A 16,361-nucleotide genomic window follows, 5' to 3' on the forward strand; every position below is an offset into this window, starting at 1 on the left:
TCGGGACACGGATTTAGGGGGAAAAGCAGCTTTGGGGCGAGAGGAGACAAACGGAAAAGGGGAAGAGCGGAAAGCGGCGGGGGCAGACGGCGCAGTTTGGCAGGAGCTCGGCGGGACCCGCGGGCCTGGCCGAGCCCGGAAGAGTTAAATCCCCTCCGGAGGGTGAGCTCAGGTAGGCTGAGCCTGGGGCTCCCCTCGAGCCGGAGGAGGGGCCTGGCTGACCGGTGCCGCCTTATAAAAACCCTATAAAAACCCGGCTCCGCCGCTATAAAAGCCGGCCGTGCCAGGCTCGGCGCGGACCATGCCCGTGTGCGCGGGGAGCGGGGAGGGCGGCGCGGAGCCGGCGCTGCCCGCGGGGCCGTAAAACCCCCTCCCTGAGCCGGCGGGACCCCCGAGCGGCGCCGCAGGACCCCGAGCCGGCAGGACCCCGAGCCCGCAGGACCCCGAGCGCAGCGCAGCGCAGGACCCCGAGCCGGTGGGACCCCCGAGCGCAGCGCCAGGACCCCGAGCGGAGGGACCCCGAGCAGCGCCCACGACCCCAGCGCAGCGCCCAGGATCCCAGAGCCGGCAGGGACCCCGGAGCAGCGCCCACGACCCCCAGCGCGGTAGCCAGGACCCCCCGAGCGCAGCATCCAGGACCCCCGAGCGCAGCGCCAGGATCCCCGAGCACAGCATCCAGGACCCGGCCGGAGGGACCCGCGAGCGCCCAGGACCCCCTGAGCTGGAGGGACCCCGAGCACAGCGCCCAGGATCCTCCGGGCCGGAGAGGACCCCGAGCGCAGCGCCCAGGACCCCCCGAGCCGGTGGGACCCCCTGAGCGCAGCACCCAGGACCCCCCGAGCGCAGCACCCAGGACCCCCCGAGCGCAGCACCCAGGACCCCCCGAGCGCGGTACCCAGGACCCCCCGAGCGCAGCACCCAGGACCCCCCGAGCACAGCACCCAGGACCCCCCGAGTGCAGCACCCAGGACCCCCCGAGCCCGCCGGGGAAGCGGCAATGAGCGGGCGGAGCTGAGGCGGGCGGGCGGCCCCCTCACCTCACCATGTCGTTCGCCATGCTGCGCTCGGCGCCCAGCCGCTACCTGTACCCCGAGATCAGCATGCTGTCCGAGGACGAGGAGAACGGCAGCGAGAGCTCGGGCTCCGACGAGAAGCCCTTCCACCTGGACGCCGAGGGCTACGCGCTGAAGGCGGGCAAGCGGCGCGGCGGGGCGAAGAAGCCGGCGCGGCTGTCGCGGGAGCCGCGGCAGCGACACACGGCGAACGCGCGGGAGCGAGACCGCACCAACAGCGTCAACACCGCCTTCACCGCGCTGCGCACCCTCATCCCCACCGAGCCCGCCGACAGGAAGCTCTCCAAGATCGAGACCCTGCGCCTCGCCTCCAGCTACATCTCCCACCTGGGCAACGTGCTGCTGGTGGGCGAGGCGTGCGGCGACGGGCAGCCCTGCCACAACACCCCCAACTTCTACCCGCACGGCGGCGGCGGCGGCGGGAGCCCCCCGGCCAGGGACCCCGACAGCTCCCAGCCCAAACAGATCTGCACTTTCTGCCTCAGCAACCAGAGGAAGCTGGTGAGTTGGGGGGGAAGGGGGGAGTGGGGAGGGTGCGGGAGGTGTTCCCCCAGGGATGGGGGTGTGGGGGGGTCCTGGCAGTGCTGCCCAGACGGGTCCAGTTTAAACGGCATTGTCACAGCGGTGTGAGCCGATGGGGAGCGGGGGGACCGGGAGAGAAAAGCAGCTCTGGTTGGAGCTGGAGGGACACCAAAGTCTGTCAGCCAGTCCAAAATCCTCTCAGGGGACTCCCCCAGGCATGGGGGTCTGGCAGTGCAGGGACACCAAGACAGCTCCTCTTATTTAATAGCGTGACACCGGTGTGAGCCCAGGGGGAGCGGGATGGACGGGACAGACGGGATAACTGGGACAGACGGGATGGCTGGGATAGAAAAGCAGCTCCTGCTGGAGCTGGAGAGACACCAGAGTCTGCCAGAGAGTCCAAAATCCGTTCCAGGGACATCCAGGTGTCCCCAGATCCCAGGCAGTCCAAGAGTGCTGGGGAGCCGAGGCAGCTCCAGTTTAAACAGCACCACCCTGGTGTGAGTTGAGGAGGAACTGGGATCGCTGGGACAGAAAAGCAGCTCTGGTTGGAGCTGGAGACACACCAGAGTCTGTCAGCCAGTCCAAAATCCTCTCAGGGAACCCCCAGGCTCGGGGATCTGGCAGTGCTGGGGTGCCAAGACAGCTCTGCTTTGAATACCATCACAGTGGTGGGGGCGAGGGGGAGTGGGACGGCTGGGAGAGAAAAGCAGCTCCAGCGGGAGCTGGAGGGACACCAGAGCCTGCTGGCCAGTCCAAAATCCTCTCGGGGGGACCCCCCAGGTGTCCCCAGGAGGGGGGGGGTCTGTGAGTGCCGGGGCACAGAGACAGTTCCACTTCAAACAGCACCACTGGTGTGAGCAAGGGGGGAGCTGGGATGGCTGGGACAGACGGGAGGGATGACTGGGATAGAAAAGCAGCTCCGGCTGGAGCTGGAGAGACACCAGAGCCCGTCGGCGAGTCCAAAACCCGCTGTGGAAAATCCGGTGCCTCCCCTGAGCACGTCCAGAGCTGCTGCCCGAGGCTGCTTCCAAACCCCAGAAAGAGGCGAAGGGACGGGAGAAGGGAAGGGAGAGAGGGGGGAGAGGGATTGAGGAGCTGGAAACCAGGGGCAGGGGGGAAGTGAGAGGGTGGGAAGAGCCCCCCCGGGTCTCCCCTCTGGCAGGACCAGGCAGCAAACGGAGACGGGAGAGGGATTTGGGAGCTGGGCTGGTCACAGCTGGGGCTCCCAGTATCCCCACGCTGGGGCTCCCAGTATCCCCCGCTGGGGCTCCCAGGATCCCCACCATGGGGCTCCCAGTATCCCCCCGTTGGGGCTCCCAGTATCCCCCCGTTGGGGCTCCCAGTATCCCCCCGTTGAGGCTCCCAGTATCCCCACGTTGGGGTTCCCAGTATCCCCACTGGGGCTCCCAGTATCCCCACGCTGGGGCTCCCAGTATCCCCACGCTGAGGCTCCCAGTATCCCCACGTTGGGGTTCCCAGTATCCCCACGCTGGGGCTCCCAGTATCCCCCCGCTGGGGCTCCCAGTATCCCCACGCTGGGGCTCCCAGTATCCCCACGCTGGGGCTCCCAGTATCCCCACACTGAGGCTCCCAGTATCCCCACGCTGCGGCTCCCAGTATCCCCGCTAGGGTTCCCAGTATCCCCATGCTGAGGCTCCCAGTATCCCCACGCTAGGGCTCCCAGTATCCCCGTGCTGGGGCTCCCAGTATCTCCACTCTGAGGCTCCCAGTATCCCCACGCTGGGGCTCCCAGTATCCCCACCCTGGGGCTCCCAGTATCCCCACCCTGGGGCTCCCAGTATCCCCACACTGGGGCTCCCAGTATCCCCACTCTGGGGCTCCCAGTATCCCCCCGCTGGGGCTCCCAGTATCCCCCCGCTGGGGCTCCCAGTATCCCCACGCTGGGGCTCCCAGTATCCCCGTGCTGGGGCTCCCAGTATCCCCCCGTTGGGGCTCCCAGTATCCCCCCGCTGGGGCTCCCAGTATCCCCACACTGGGGCTCCCAGTATCCCCACGCTGGGGCTCCCAGTCCCCCCTGGCACCAGCAGCATCCCAAGGGCTCTGCTGGGCAGGTGGAGTAGGACACACTGGGAAAATCCAGCAGGATTTTCCTCCTCTTGCATCCAAACCCTAAAATCCAAAAGGCAGCGAGCAGGGACCTCAGACCCCCCTTGGGGGTCCCCTGGGAGGAGGGGGCTGCCCAGACCCACAGGTGAGAGCAGGAGAGCAGAAGTTGGGGGTTGGGGTGGCAACCAGAGTGATCCCTGCCTGTTCCATTCCTGCAGGCTGATCCTGAGTGATCCCTGCCTGTTCCATCCCTGAAGGCTGATCCCAAGTGATCCCTGCCTGTTCCATCCTCCCAGGCTGATCCCAAGTGATTCCTGCCTGCTCCATTCCCTCAGGCTGATCCTGAGTGATCCCTGCCTGTTCCATTCCTGCAGGCTGATCCTGAGTGATCCCTGCCTGTTCCATCCCTGAAGGCTGATCCTGAGTGATCCCTGCCTGTTCCATTCCCTCAGGCTGATCCCAAATGATTCCTGCCTGCTCCATTCCCTCAGGCTGATCCCAGTGATCCCTGCAGGCTGATCCCAGAGTGATGCCTGCCCATTCCATCCCCCCAGGCTGATCCTGAGTGATCCCTGCCCGCTCCATTCCCTCAGGCTGATCCCGGGTGATCCCTGCAGGCTGATCCCAAGTGATCCCTGCCTGTTCCATTCCTGCAGGCTGATCCCAAATGATTCCTGCCTGCTCCATTCCCTCAGGCTGATCCCAGAGTGATCCCTGCCCATTCCATCCCCTCCAGGCTGATCCCAAATGATTCCTGCCTGCTCCATCCCCCCAGGCTGATCCCAGTGATCCCTGCCTGCTCCATTCCCTCAGGCTGATCCTGAATAATCCCTGCCCATTCCATCCCCCAGGCTGATCCCAAATGATCCCTGCCCATTCCATTCCTGCAGGCTGATCCCAGTGATCCCTGCCCATTCCATCCCCCCAGGCTGATCCCAGTGACCCCTGCCCATTCCATCCCCCCAGGCTGATCCCAGAGTGATCCCTGCCTGCTCCATCCCCTCAGGCTGATCCCGAGTGATCCCTGCAGGCTGATCCCAAATGATTCCTGCCTGCTCCATCCCCCCAGGCTGATCCCAGTGATCCCTGCAGGCTGATCCCAGTGATCCCTGCCCATTCCATCCCCCCAGGCTGATCCCAGTGATCCCTGCAGGCTGATCCCAGTGATCCCTGTCCATTCCATCCCCCCAGGCTGATCCCAGTGACCCCTGCAGGCTGATCCCAGTGATCCCTGCCCGCTCCATCCCCCCAGGCTGATCCCAGAGTGATCCCTGCCTGCTCCACTCCCCTCAGGCTCCAGCTGATCCCAGTTAACCCCGGGGAGGAGGGAAAGTCTTTGGGAAGGATTTGAGGCTCGTTAGGCAGGAGTGGTGACGGTAAAACCGTCGCTCCTGAGCGGGGTCTGACGGCCCCAGGGACCCCCGAGCAGGAAAAGCCCAGCCTTGTAAATCCCCCTGCACGTCCTTTCCAGGTCCCTGGAGAGGGACACGGAGCCGGGGCAGGAGTTGGGAGGGTTTGTGTTGACAAAAAGGGGGATCTGGGGGTTTATTCCACTCGGGAAGCAGGGACCAAGCACCTGCCCTGCCCTTCCTGAGCACCAAACTCTTCCAGGGGGTGAGGGATCATGGAATGGTTCGGGCTGGAAGGGATTTTAAGGACCATCTCGTTCCACCCCTTGCATTGGCAGGGACACCTTTGCTATCCCAGGTGGCTCCATGCCCTGTCCAACCTGGCCTTGGACACCCCCAGGGATCCAGGGGCATCCTCTGGGAAACCCATCCCAGGGTGTCACCACCCTCACAGGGAGGGATTTCTTCCCAGTATCCCACCTCGCCCTGCCCTCTGGCAGTGGGAATCCAGGGAAGGAGGTGGGAGAAGTGCCCCCTCCAAGCAGAACATCCCAGCTCAAAGCCACAGATTCCAACAAATCCCCTCCAGTGCCTTTGCACCCATTCCCAAAACCCCCATCACTGCTCTTGTATCGATTCCTGTAACCCCTCACCACCAATTTCCCCTCAATTCCATAACTTCCCATCACCTCTTGTGCCCCGTTCCCAGCACAGGAGCAAATCCCGGGACGGGCACGGCCCTGCCCAGGAGGGTGGAAGGGATAACCCGGCCAGAAATCCCATCCCAAGTCCCTTCCTGCAGGACCAAACCTCCCTGGGAATGAGGGGTGGGACAGGCGGTGCCTCGGGAGGTTTCCCAGCCCGATCCGCACTCCTCGGGGTTTGTTGTGTGTTAAGGGAATAAAACCCCTCTGATCAGGAGGGACAGGCAGAGGGAGAAGGAAAGGGAGAGGAGGCAGAAGCCGGGCTGTGATGGAAGATGAACGGTCTGGAACAGCCAGGGGGGGGTTCCAGCCCATCCATCCCCACCCCAAAGCTCCACTTCTCCCCCACATCCTCCTGCCCACGTGCAGGGATGTGAGCAGGGAGGTGTCCCTGCCCAGGGCAGGGGGTGGGACTGGATGGGCTTTAAGGTCCCTTCCAACCCAAACCATCCTGGGATTCCACACCGTGTCCATCTTACCCCTTGTCTGTCCATCCCACCCTGTCTGTCCATCCCAACCCCTGTCCATCCATCCCAACCCCTGTCTGTCCATCCCAACCCCTGTCTGTCCATCCCACCCCTGTCTGTCCATCCCAACCCCTCTGTCCATCCCAACCCCTGTCTGTCCATCCCAACCCTGTCTGTCCATCCCAGTCATCCATCCCACTCCTGTCCATCCATCCCAACCCCTGTCTGTCCATCCCACCCCTGTCTGTCCATCCCACCCCTGTCTGTCCATCCCACCCCTGTCCATCCATCCCACCCCCGTCTGTCCATCCATCCCAACCTCTCTGTCCATCCCACCCCCATGTGTCCGTGTCAGACCCTCGGTGTCCATCCCAATCACCACGCCAGGGGGATCCAATGCCAGGTTCCCCTGCCCAGCCTGCCAGGCAGCAGAGCCCGGGTGTCCCCAGTGCCACCCCAGCCCCAGGCACTGGGGGCACTGGAAGCGGCAGGGCTTTCCCACGAGTGGACCAGGCTCAGCGAGGATGCCCGGGAGGTGGATCCGAGGTCTCTGGGAACCCATCTAGAGGGTCCTTCCCCTCATCCCAGCTCTGCTGGATCAGCAGAAGGGGCTTCCCAGCGGGATCCTCGTGGGTCACCTCCCCTCACCTCCAGCACCCCCAGCCCCATCCCGGGGCTTCCCGAGCCCGGCACCATCTCCCTGGAAAGGTCCTGCTCTGAAATGACTTACAGGGGAGCCAGGGAAAGGCTCAGCTCTGATCCCAGAGGGAATTCGAAGGGTCAGAAACCTTCCATGGGGAGAGGAACTCGGGCTGTGACGCCCCGGGATGGTGGCAGGAGTGTCACCCTTGTCACAGGGGCCACAGGGCTGGCACTGCTCGTGCCATTCCCAAAAGGGAATTCCCCCCACACCCCACCCTACCAGCCCACGGAGGGGGTTGTGCTTCCCAAGGTTTTCCTTTAAGGCTGCTGCCCATTCAGCATTCCCACTGGGAAATGGTGGCTGTGGGGGCTGGGACTGTGCTGGGACCGCTCACAGCTCGGGGGTTCCCACACTGTCTGTACTGGGGGGACCTGGCCCTCTTCAAATCCTAAAAAACCCCAAATCCAGGCAAATCCTGCAGGTGCAAGAGCTCCAGGGCCTCCCCAGCACCCTCTGCCCACCCCGACCCCCAGAGCTGGGAAGGACTGAGGGAGGCTGGAAATAATCCCGGTGTGATCCCGGATCCCTGCCCATCCCTGGGGGCAGGAGTGGATCTGAGAGGGTAGGGGGGGCTGCAGGGGGGTCAGGATATGGAGGGATATTGGGATCTCAGAGGGGCATTGGGATCCAGAGGGGCATTGGGATCCAGAGGGGTATCAGGATCCAGAGGAGCACTGGGATCCAGAGGGATACTGGGATCCAGAGGGGCATTGGGATCCAGAGGGATACTGGGATCCAGAGGGGCATTGGGATCCAGAGGGGATATTGGGATCCAGAGGGGTATTGGGATCCAGAGGGGCATTGGGATCCAGAGGGGCATTGGGATCCAGAGGAGCACTGGGATCCAGAGGGATACTGGGATCCAGAGGGGCACTGGGATCCAGAGAGGGGTATTGGGATCCATCAGGATACCCACAGAGGAGCCAGAGTGGTGCCACCAGGGGTTGGAGATTCCCAGCCTTGTGCCAGGGGCCGGAGCAGCTCCACGACCTGCTGTTCCCAAAGGATCCGTGACCCTCAGGAGCCCTGTGGAAAATGCTTCCAGAGGGTGTCCCGGACCACTCCAGCTCCAGGGAAGGGAGTGGGATGGATGGAGGGCCCAGGGTGGGAGCGGAGCCAGGGAGCACCAGAGGTTTCTCCACGTCCTTCCCACATCCCAAAGATTCTGTGTCCTTCCCTCATCCCAGAGATTCCGTGTCCTTCCCACATCCCAGAGATTCCGTGTCCTTCCCACATCTCAGAGATTCCATGTCCTTCCCACATCCCAGAGATTCCGTGTCCTTCCCACATCCCAGAGATTCTGCGTCCTTCCCCCATCCCAGATCTGGACACTCCCTGTCCCCCATCCCAGATCTGGACACCCCCTGTCCCCCCCATCCCAGATCTGGACATTCCCTGTCCCCCCATCCCAGATCTGGACATTCCCTGTCCCCCCATCCCAGAGCTGGACAATCCATGTCCCCCATCCCAGATCTGGACATTCCCTGTCCCCCATCCCAGATCTGGACATTCCCTGTTCCCCCCATCCAGATCTGGACATTCCCTGTCCCCCCCATCCCGAGCAGCGTCCCCAGCCCAGGGCACAGCCAGGGCTCGGCGTTCCCCTCCGGAATCCGATCCCACGGGCAGGTTTGGGGGAAAGCTCCCGATTTGGGCTGGGATGAGCCCCGGGCCGGAGGAGCCCGGGGGGTGCCTCAGCCACCCCCCCTCTCCCCCCGGAATCCCGGGATGTGCCGTCCACAGCCCGTAATTTACCGTTCCTGCCGCTGCTTAATGGCAGCGGAAAGGCAAGGTGATAGGGGAAAAAATATGAGGCGGGATTTTCCGAATCCCCATTTCCTCTCCAGACAGCACAAGAGCTCCTGGGGCCTCGAACATCTGGGAAATTTAATTTTCCCGTTTCGGAGCTGAGCTCCCCCTCCCTTCCCTACCCCCTCCCACCCCCCAGTAACAAAGGAGGAGGAGGCAGAGCGGGGGCCGCACGTGCAGCTGAGGGGGCAGCTGTGGGGACAGCCTGGGGGCTGCCATTGTCACTGTCACTGTCACCAGGGGCTGGCACTGCCACTGTCACCAGGGGCTGGCACTGTCACTGTCACCAGGGGCTGGCACTGTCACTGTCACCAGGGGCTGGCACTACCACTGTCACTGTCACCAGGGGCTGGCACTGCCACTGCCACTGTCACCAGGGGGCTGGCACTGTCACTGTCACTGCCACTGTCACCAGGGGCTGCCACTGTCACTGTCACCAGGGGCTGGCACTGCCACTGTCACTGCCACTGTCACCAGGGGCTGGCACTGTCACTGTCACCAGGGGCTGGCACTGCCACTGTCACCAGGGGGCTGCCACTGTCACTGTCACCAGGGGCTGGCACTGTCACTGTCACCAGGGGCTGGCACTGCCACTGTCACCAGGGGCTGGCACTGCCACTGTCACTGTCACCAGGGGCTGGCACTGCCACTGCCACTGTCACCAGGGGGCTGGCACTGTCACTGTCACTGTCACTGTCACCAGGGGCTGGCACTACCACTGTCACTGTCACCAGGGGCTGGCACTGCCACTGTCACCAGGGGGCTAGCACTGTCACCAGGGGGCTGGCACTGCCACTGCCACTGTCACCAGGGGGTTGGCACTGTCACCAGGGGGCTGTCACTGCCACTGTCACCAGGGGCTGCCACTGTCACTGTCACCAGGGGCTGGCACTGCCACTGTCACCAGGGGCTGGCACTGCCACTGCCACTGTCACCAGGGGCTGCTACTGCCACTGCCACTACCACTGTCACTGCCACCAGGGGCTGGCACTGCCACTGTCACCAGGGGGCTGCCACTGTCACCAGGGGGCTGGCACTGCCACTGCCACTGTCACTGTCACCAGGGGCTGGCACTGCCACTGTCACTGTCACTGTCACCAGGGGGCTGCCACTGTCACTGTCACCAGGGGCTACCACTGCCACTGCCACTGTCACCAGGGGGCTGGCACTGTCACCAGGGGCCTGGCACTGTCACTGTCACCAGGGGGCTGGCACTGCCACTGTCACCAGGGGCTGGCACTGCCACTGTCACCAGGGGGCTGGCACTGTCACTGTCACCAGGGGCCTGGCACTGCCACTGCCACTGTCACTGTCACCAGGGGCTGGCACTGCCACTGTCACCAGGGGCTGGCACTGCCACTGTCACTGTCACCAGGGGCTGGCACTGCCACTGTCACTGCCACTGTCACTGTCACCAGGGGCTGGCACTGCCACTGTCACTGTCACCAGGGGCTGGCACTGCCACTGTCACCAGGGGCTGGCACTGTCACTGCCACTGTCACCAGGGGCTGGCACTGTCACTGTCACCAGGGGCTGGCACTGCCACTGTCACCGCTGCGGGGCCGGGGGAGGGACCCGGGCCAGCCACGGAGCCCATCGGGGTGGGAGGGAGGAGGAGGAGCAGAACTGGCTGGGAACACCTGGCTGGGGCAGGGGGGCTGATGGTGGTGGTACTGGTGCTACTGGTGGTGCTGGTGGTGGTAATGGTGGTGCTGGTGGTGGTAATGGTGCTACTGGTGGTGGTGATGGTGCTACTGGTGGTGGTGATGGTGGTGCTAGTGGTGGTGGTAACAGTGCTGCTGGTGGTGCTGGTGGTGGTAATGGTGGTAATGGTGGTGCTGGTGGTGGTAATGGTGCTGCTGGTGGTGCTGGTGGTGGTACTGGTGGTAATGGTGGTGCTGGTGGTGGTAATGGTGCTACTGGTGGTGGTAATGGTGGTACTGGTGGTGCTGGTGGTGGTAATGGTGCTACTGGTGGTGGTAATGGTGCTGCTGGTGGTGGTACTGGCGGTACTGGTGGTGGTACTGGCGGTGCTGGTGGTGGTACTGGTGCTACTGGTGGTGGTAATGGTGGTACTGGTGGTGCTGGTGGTGGTAATGGTGCTACTGGTGGTGGTAATGGTGCTACTGGTGGTGGTAATGGTGGTGCTGGTGGTGGTACCGGTGGTGCTGGTGGTGGTACTGGTGCTACTGATGGTGGTAATGGCGGTGCTGGTGGTGGTGCCGGTGGTGCTGGTGGTGGTACTGGTGCTACTGGTGGTGGTACTGGTGGTACTGGTGGTGGTAATGGTGGTACTGGTGGTGCTGGAGGGTTTAGGGATGGTGATACTGGTGGGGTGGTGGTGGTGGTGATGGTGGTAGAGCTGGCAGTGGCGCTGCTGGTGGTGCTGCTGGTGGATTTAGGGGTGGGGGAGGAGGTGGTGCTGGGGGTCTTACTGGTGGTGCTGGTGGTGGCAGGGATGGTGACAGTGCTGGTGGCACTGGTGTTATGGGGGTAGCAATGATGGTGACAGTGCTGGTGGTGGCAGGGATGGTGGCAGGAATGTGACAGTGGTGGTGGCAGTGGTGTTATGGGGGTAGCAATGATGGTGGCAGTACTGGTGGCAGGGATGGTGACAGTGCTACTGGTGGCAGGGATGGTGGCAGTGCTGGTGGTGGCAGGGATGGTGACAGTGGTGGTGGCACTGGTGTTATGGGGGTAGCAATGATGGTGGCAGGGATGGTGACAGTGCTGGTGGCACTGGTGTTATGGGGGTAGCAATGATGGTGGCAGTGGTGATGGTGGCAGGGATGGTGACAGTGCTGGTGGCAGTGGTGTTATGGGGGTAGCAATGGTGGTGACAGTGCTGGTGGCAGTGCTGGTGGCAGTGCTGGTGGCAGGGATGGTGGCAGTGCTGGTGGCAGGGATGGTGGCAGTGCTGGTGGCAGTGCTGGTGGCAGTGGTGGTGGTGGCAGGGATGGTGGCAGTGCTGGTGGCAGTGCTGGTGGTGGCAGGGATGGTGACAGTGCTGGTGGCAGTGGTGTTATGGGGGTAGCAATGATGGTGGCAGTGGTGATGGTGGCAGGGATGGTGACAGTGCTGGTGGCAGTGGTGTTATGGGGGTAGCAATGATGGTGACAGTGCTGGTGGTGGCAGGGATGGTGACAGTGATGGTGGTGGCAGGGATGGTGACAGTGCTGGTGGTGGCAGGGATGGTGACAGTGATGGTGGTGGCAGGGATGGTGACAGTGCTGGTGGCAGTGCTGGTGGTGGCAGGGATGGTGACAGTGCTGGTGGCAGTGGTGTTATGGGGGTAGCAATGATGGTGACAGTGCTGGTGGTGGCAGGGATGGTGACAGTGATGGTGGTGGCAGGGATGGTGACAGTGCTGGTGGCAGTCAGTGCTGGTGACAGTGCTGGTGGTGGCAGGGATGGTGACAGTGGTGGTGGCAGTGGTGTTATGGGGGTAGCAATGATGGTGACAGCAGTGGTGGTGGCAGGGATGGTGGCAGTGCTGGTGACAGTGGTGTTATGGGGGTAGCAATGATGGTGACAGTGCTGGTGGCAGGGATGGTGACAGTGGTGGTGGTGGCAGGGATGGTGACAGTGCTGGTGGCAGTGCTGGTGGCAGGGATGGTGACAGTGGTGGTGGTGGCAGGGATGGTGGCAGTGGTGGCAGTGGTGTTATGGGGGTAGCAATGATGGTGGTAGTACTGGTGGCAGTGGTGGTGGCAGGAATGTGACAGTGGTGGTGGCAGTGGTGTTATGGAGGACAATGGCAGTGGTGGCAGTGGTGTTATGGGGGTAGCAATGATGGTGGTAGTACTGGTGGCAGTGGTGGTGGCAGGAATGTGACAGTGGTGGTGGCAGTGGTGTTATGGGGGTAGCAATGATGGTGGCAGTGGTGGTGGCAGTGCTGGTGGTGGCAGGGATGGTGACAGTGGTGTTATGGGGGTGGCAGTGCTGGTGGCAGCAGTGGTGGTGGCAGGGATGGTGACAGTGATGGTGGCAGTGGTGTTATGGGGGTAGCAATGATGGTGACAGGGATGGTGGCAGCGCTGGTGGCAGCAGTGGTGACAACGATGGGCGTCTCTCCCGGTGCCGGGGTGGACACCACGGGTCCCCACAGGTCACAGGGGGGCAACCAGCTGGGACAGGGACTTCCCCCCTTCCCAAGGGCTCAGCAGAGCAGGGATCCAGGGATTTGGGGACATCTCCCGCTGCCCCCCCGGGGAGGTGACAGTGACACCGCCCCGGAGGTGACACCGCCCCCTCCCCGGCGCTGTTTGCCTGACCCGCCCTCTCCCTCCCCGCAGAGCAAAGACCGCGACAGGAAGACGGCGATCCGGAGCTAAAACATCGTCCGGGAGCGGCGCGGGACGAGGGACGGGGACAGCCACGCGGGAAGGAGGACGAGGGACGGGGACAGCCACGCGGGAAGGAGGACGAGGGACGGGGACAGCCACGCGGGAAGGAGGACGAGGGACAGGGACAGCCACGCGGGAAGGAGGACGAGGGACAGGGACAGCCACACGCACCGACCCGGAGCGCTCCCGCCCCTCTCCCGCGGCCGGGAAAGGAGCCAGCCCGGGGCTCCCCGGCCCCCAGGGTGACCACGGACAGGAGGTGGACACGGACACGGGGCTGGCAGGACTTTGAGGGCCGCGCTGGGACACGCACGGACACTCCACGTGGCACGGAGAGCCAAAGGGACGCGGGATTTGCTGCCCGGAGGGACACGAGGGACGCGGGACCCGCTGCCTGGAGAGACACGGGGACACTTGGATTTGCTGCCTGGGGAGCCAGAGGGACACGGGACCCGCTCCGGGGCTCCCACCCCGGGAACACGCGGGTGACACCCCGGGCCGTCCCACTGTCCCCGTCCCCTTCCGGCTTTGAGCCACTCGATCCCTGCCCGCGGGGTCCCGGGGGCCGCTTGTTGGGGTCAGTCAATACATACTGGTGTTTCATGTCACTGAGGCGATAACAGAGAGCCTGGGCAATTTGTGTAATTAAAAATTAATATGGGTCACACTCGTCAAGGACATTCCTCCTTTTGCCTTCCCTTTTGCCTTCCCTTTGCCTTTCCTTTCCTTTCCTTTCCTTTCCTTTCCTTTCCTTTCCTTTCCTTTCCTTTCCTTTCCTTTCCTTTCCTTTCCTTTCCTTTCCTTTCCTTTCCTTTCCTTTCCTTTCCTTCCCTTCCCTTCCCTTCCCTTCCCTTCCCCTTTTCCCTTTCCCTTTTCCCTTTTCCCCTGACAAAATAAACCTCAGGTAAAAAACAGGGATTCCAGGAAAAGCAGGTGCCGAATTTCCTGGGAAAACAGAGGCCCAGAGGCCGCATCCCGGCACTTCCCGGGGCCGCTCCGGCACCACCACTCCCAAATTTCCCGGGCTCAGGGCAACGAGGCGCTCCTAAAACTGCACCCCAAGGGTGTGAAAGGGCAGGAAAGGCTGAGCTCCAGCACCTGGAGCGGCCGGTGAGGGAGCAGGAGCGGGATGAGCTCCGGATCCGGCGGCTCCCGGATCCCCCTCAGAGCTGCCGGAGCCCCCCCAGCCGGGAATGCCGGATGTTCCCAGCCCCACGGTGGTATCCATCCCCCTCCCAGGGGCACGGGATGCCCTGAGCCCCCCAGGCAGGCCCCGGATGCTCCCCAGGGAATGCCCCGAGCCCCCCAGACCCGGAGTGCTTCCCACGGGATGCCCAGGGAAGGGCACAGGGAGAGACGGCGGCACCGAGGGGGGAGGGATGGAGAGGGAAAAGGAGTCCAGGGAGAAGGGAAGTGGCACAGGGCACGGTGGATTCCACATGGGAAGGACCCCCAGGCAGCAGCTCCTCCTGGAAAACAGGGAGACTCCAGGGGAGCCCGTGGAACACCGGGGCATCCACTGAGCTCCAGGGATGGATGTGCCAGGAAACCCCTCCCTGCTGGGCACATTCCAAGGCCTGGTGGCACTGCCCCTCCAAGGTGGGAAGTCACAGAGGTGCCAGACAATGTCCCAGGCCCTCGGGGAAGGCCCTGCCTTGTCCCCTCTGCGTCCCCCAAGGAGGGAAAGCCGTGGAGATTCCACGGACACAGCGAAACTCGGAGGGGCAGGGGAGGAAAACTTCCCTCCGGAGCAGCCTCGTGGAGCCCGGGGTGAGGTGGTGACACACTCAGCACTCCACTCCTGCTCCACCAGCTCCCGGGGGCACTGCCAAGCTGTCCCCACCCTGCCAGGCGGGGACAGGGATCCGGGAGAGCAGGGAACGGGATCTGGGAAGGCAGGGAACGGGATCTGGGAAGGCAGGGAACGGGATCCGGGAAGGCAGGGAACAGATCCCGGGATCACCTCCACCTGCACCTGGCAGGATCCATGGGATCCCTGAGCAGCTGGAGCATCCCAGGCGGAGCTGCCCCGGGCTGGGGAGGCTGCGGATCTCTCCCTGGAGCGGGAAAGGCAGCGGGAGCAGCAGCTCCCTGGCAGCCGGAGCCGCGCATACCTTGGCCCGGCAGCAGCTCCAGGCGCTGCCACCGGATCCCGGGAGCCTCTTCCAGCCGCACATTCCTGTCCCAGCTCATCACTGCCGGGCCCGGGTGGGGCAGGGAAGAGGCTCCCGGCACCCATGGACAGGCAGGGATGTGCCCCCACAGGAATTCCCTGATCCCACGGCCCTCAGCGGCACCACCGGCATCTGGAAATGCCAAGGGGGCAGGCTGTGTCCCCCGCTCCCAGGGTAGCCCCTTCCCCACCCTGCAGGAGGTGGGAGCCGCCAGGAGCAGATGGAAGCTCCCAGGAGCGGGAGGGAGCTGCCAGGAGCAGGTGGGAGCTGTCCCAGGAAAGCATTCCCGGGCTCCGGGCTGGCCCCGCGGCCGCAGGAGCCGGGGGCAGGAATTGCTCCCAGCTGCCTGGCAGGGCCCGAGCCGGGTGCACGGCGATTTTTCCAGCACATTTTTGCTCCGTGAGGTCACGGGTGGCTCCGGGATCTGCACGTCCCTCGGCTGGGGGGAGGCCGAGGAGATCGGGACACGGCTCCCTCGGGATGGCAGCGAGCCCTGGGCCGGCTCCCGAGAGCCCAGCCCTGCTGCCAGCCTGGCACTCGGCTCTCCAGGGCATTAATTCTGCTCCAGCCCAGCCCTGCTGCCAGCCTGGCACTCGGCTCTCCAGGGCATTAATTCTGCTCCAGCCCAGCCCTGCTGCCAGCCTGGCACTCGGCTCTCCAGGGGCATTAATTCTGCTCCAGCCCAGCCCTGGCCTCCAGCCCGGGATGGCCCCTCAGAGCAGCCCCTGGAGCTGCAGATCCCCTGAGGATTTCAGGGATGCAGAGCCACCCACCTCGTGCCACCCGAGGCCAAGGGACAGGAGCTGCAGCTCCCGCCTTCCCTGAGAACCTGGGAGACCCAGGACTAGGGGGGAAAGCACCAAAAGGGGGGATTGGGCCAGTAGGATGGAAGATCAACAGCCCAGAGATTCCCGGGACAACATCCCAGCTCCTAGGTCACAGCAAAGAGGCAGATCCGGTGTCTGGGGTGGGTCTGCACTGGGAATCAGCCCTTGGAATCACATGGAATGCCCTGAGGGTCAACAGGACATGGGGGGGTGTGGGAGCACCAGCCCAGCTTCCCTCCCCCTTCACAGAATCATGGAATTGCTCGAAAATCCCCCTTGGAGTCCAACCATCCCCCAGCCCTGCCCGTGTCCCCAAG

General features: G+C 63.8%; 3 protein-coding genes across 3 annotated transcripts in view; 2 read left to right on the forward strand and 1 right to left on the reverse strand.

The window, feature by feature from the left end:
* The window catches only part of BOP1 (BOP1 ribosomal biogenesis factor), an 87,554-nt gene that overhangs the window by 31,163 nt on the left and 40,030 nt on the right, over window positions 1-16,361 (reverse strand).
* The window catches only part of LOC126651578 (uncharacterized), a gene marked incomplete at its 3' end in the record, with an annotated part of 149,721 nt that overhangs the window by 1,429 nt on the left and 131,931 nt on the right, over window positions 1-16,361 (forward strand). The window lies entirely within an intron of this gene.
* On the forward strand, window positions 1,044-13,636 carry SCX (scleraxis bHLH transcription factor). The gene is made up of 2 exons (XM_050337533.1): window positions 1,044-1,574; window positions 12,993-13,636. The coding sequence occupies exons 1-2, from the start codon at window positions 1,044-1,046 to the stop codon at window positions 13,029-13,031; spliced, it is 570 nt and encodes a 189-aa protein (XP_050193490.1). The 3' UTR covers window positions 13,032-13,636.

The sequence above is a fragment of the Myiozetetes cayanensis genome, unplaced genomic scaffold, assembly GCF_022539395.1.
Source record: "Myiozetetes cayanensis isolate MyiCay16 unplaced genomic scaffold, myiCay2020 scf68, whole genome shotgun sequence".
Classification (NCBI taxonomy): domain Eukaryota; kingdom Metazoa; phylum Chordata; class Aves; order Passeriformes; family Tyrannidae; genus Myiozetetes; species Myiozetetes cayanensis.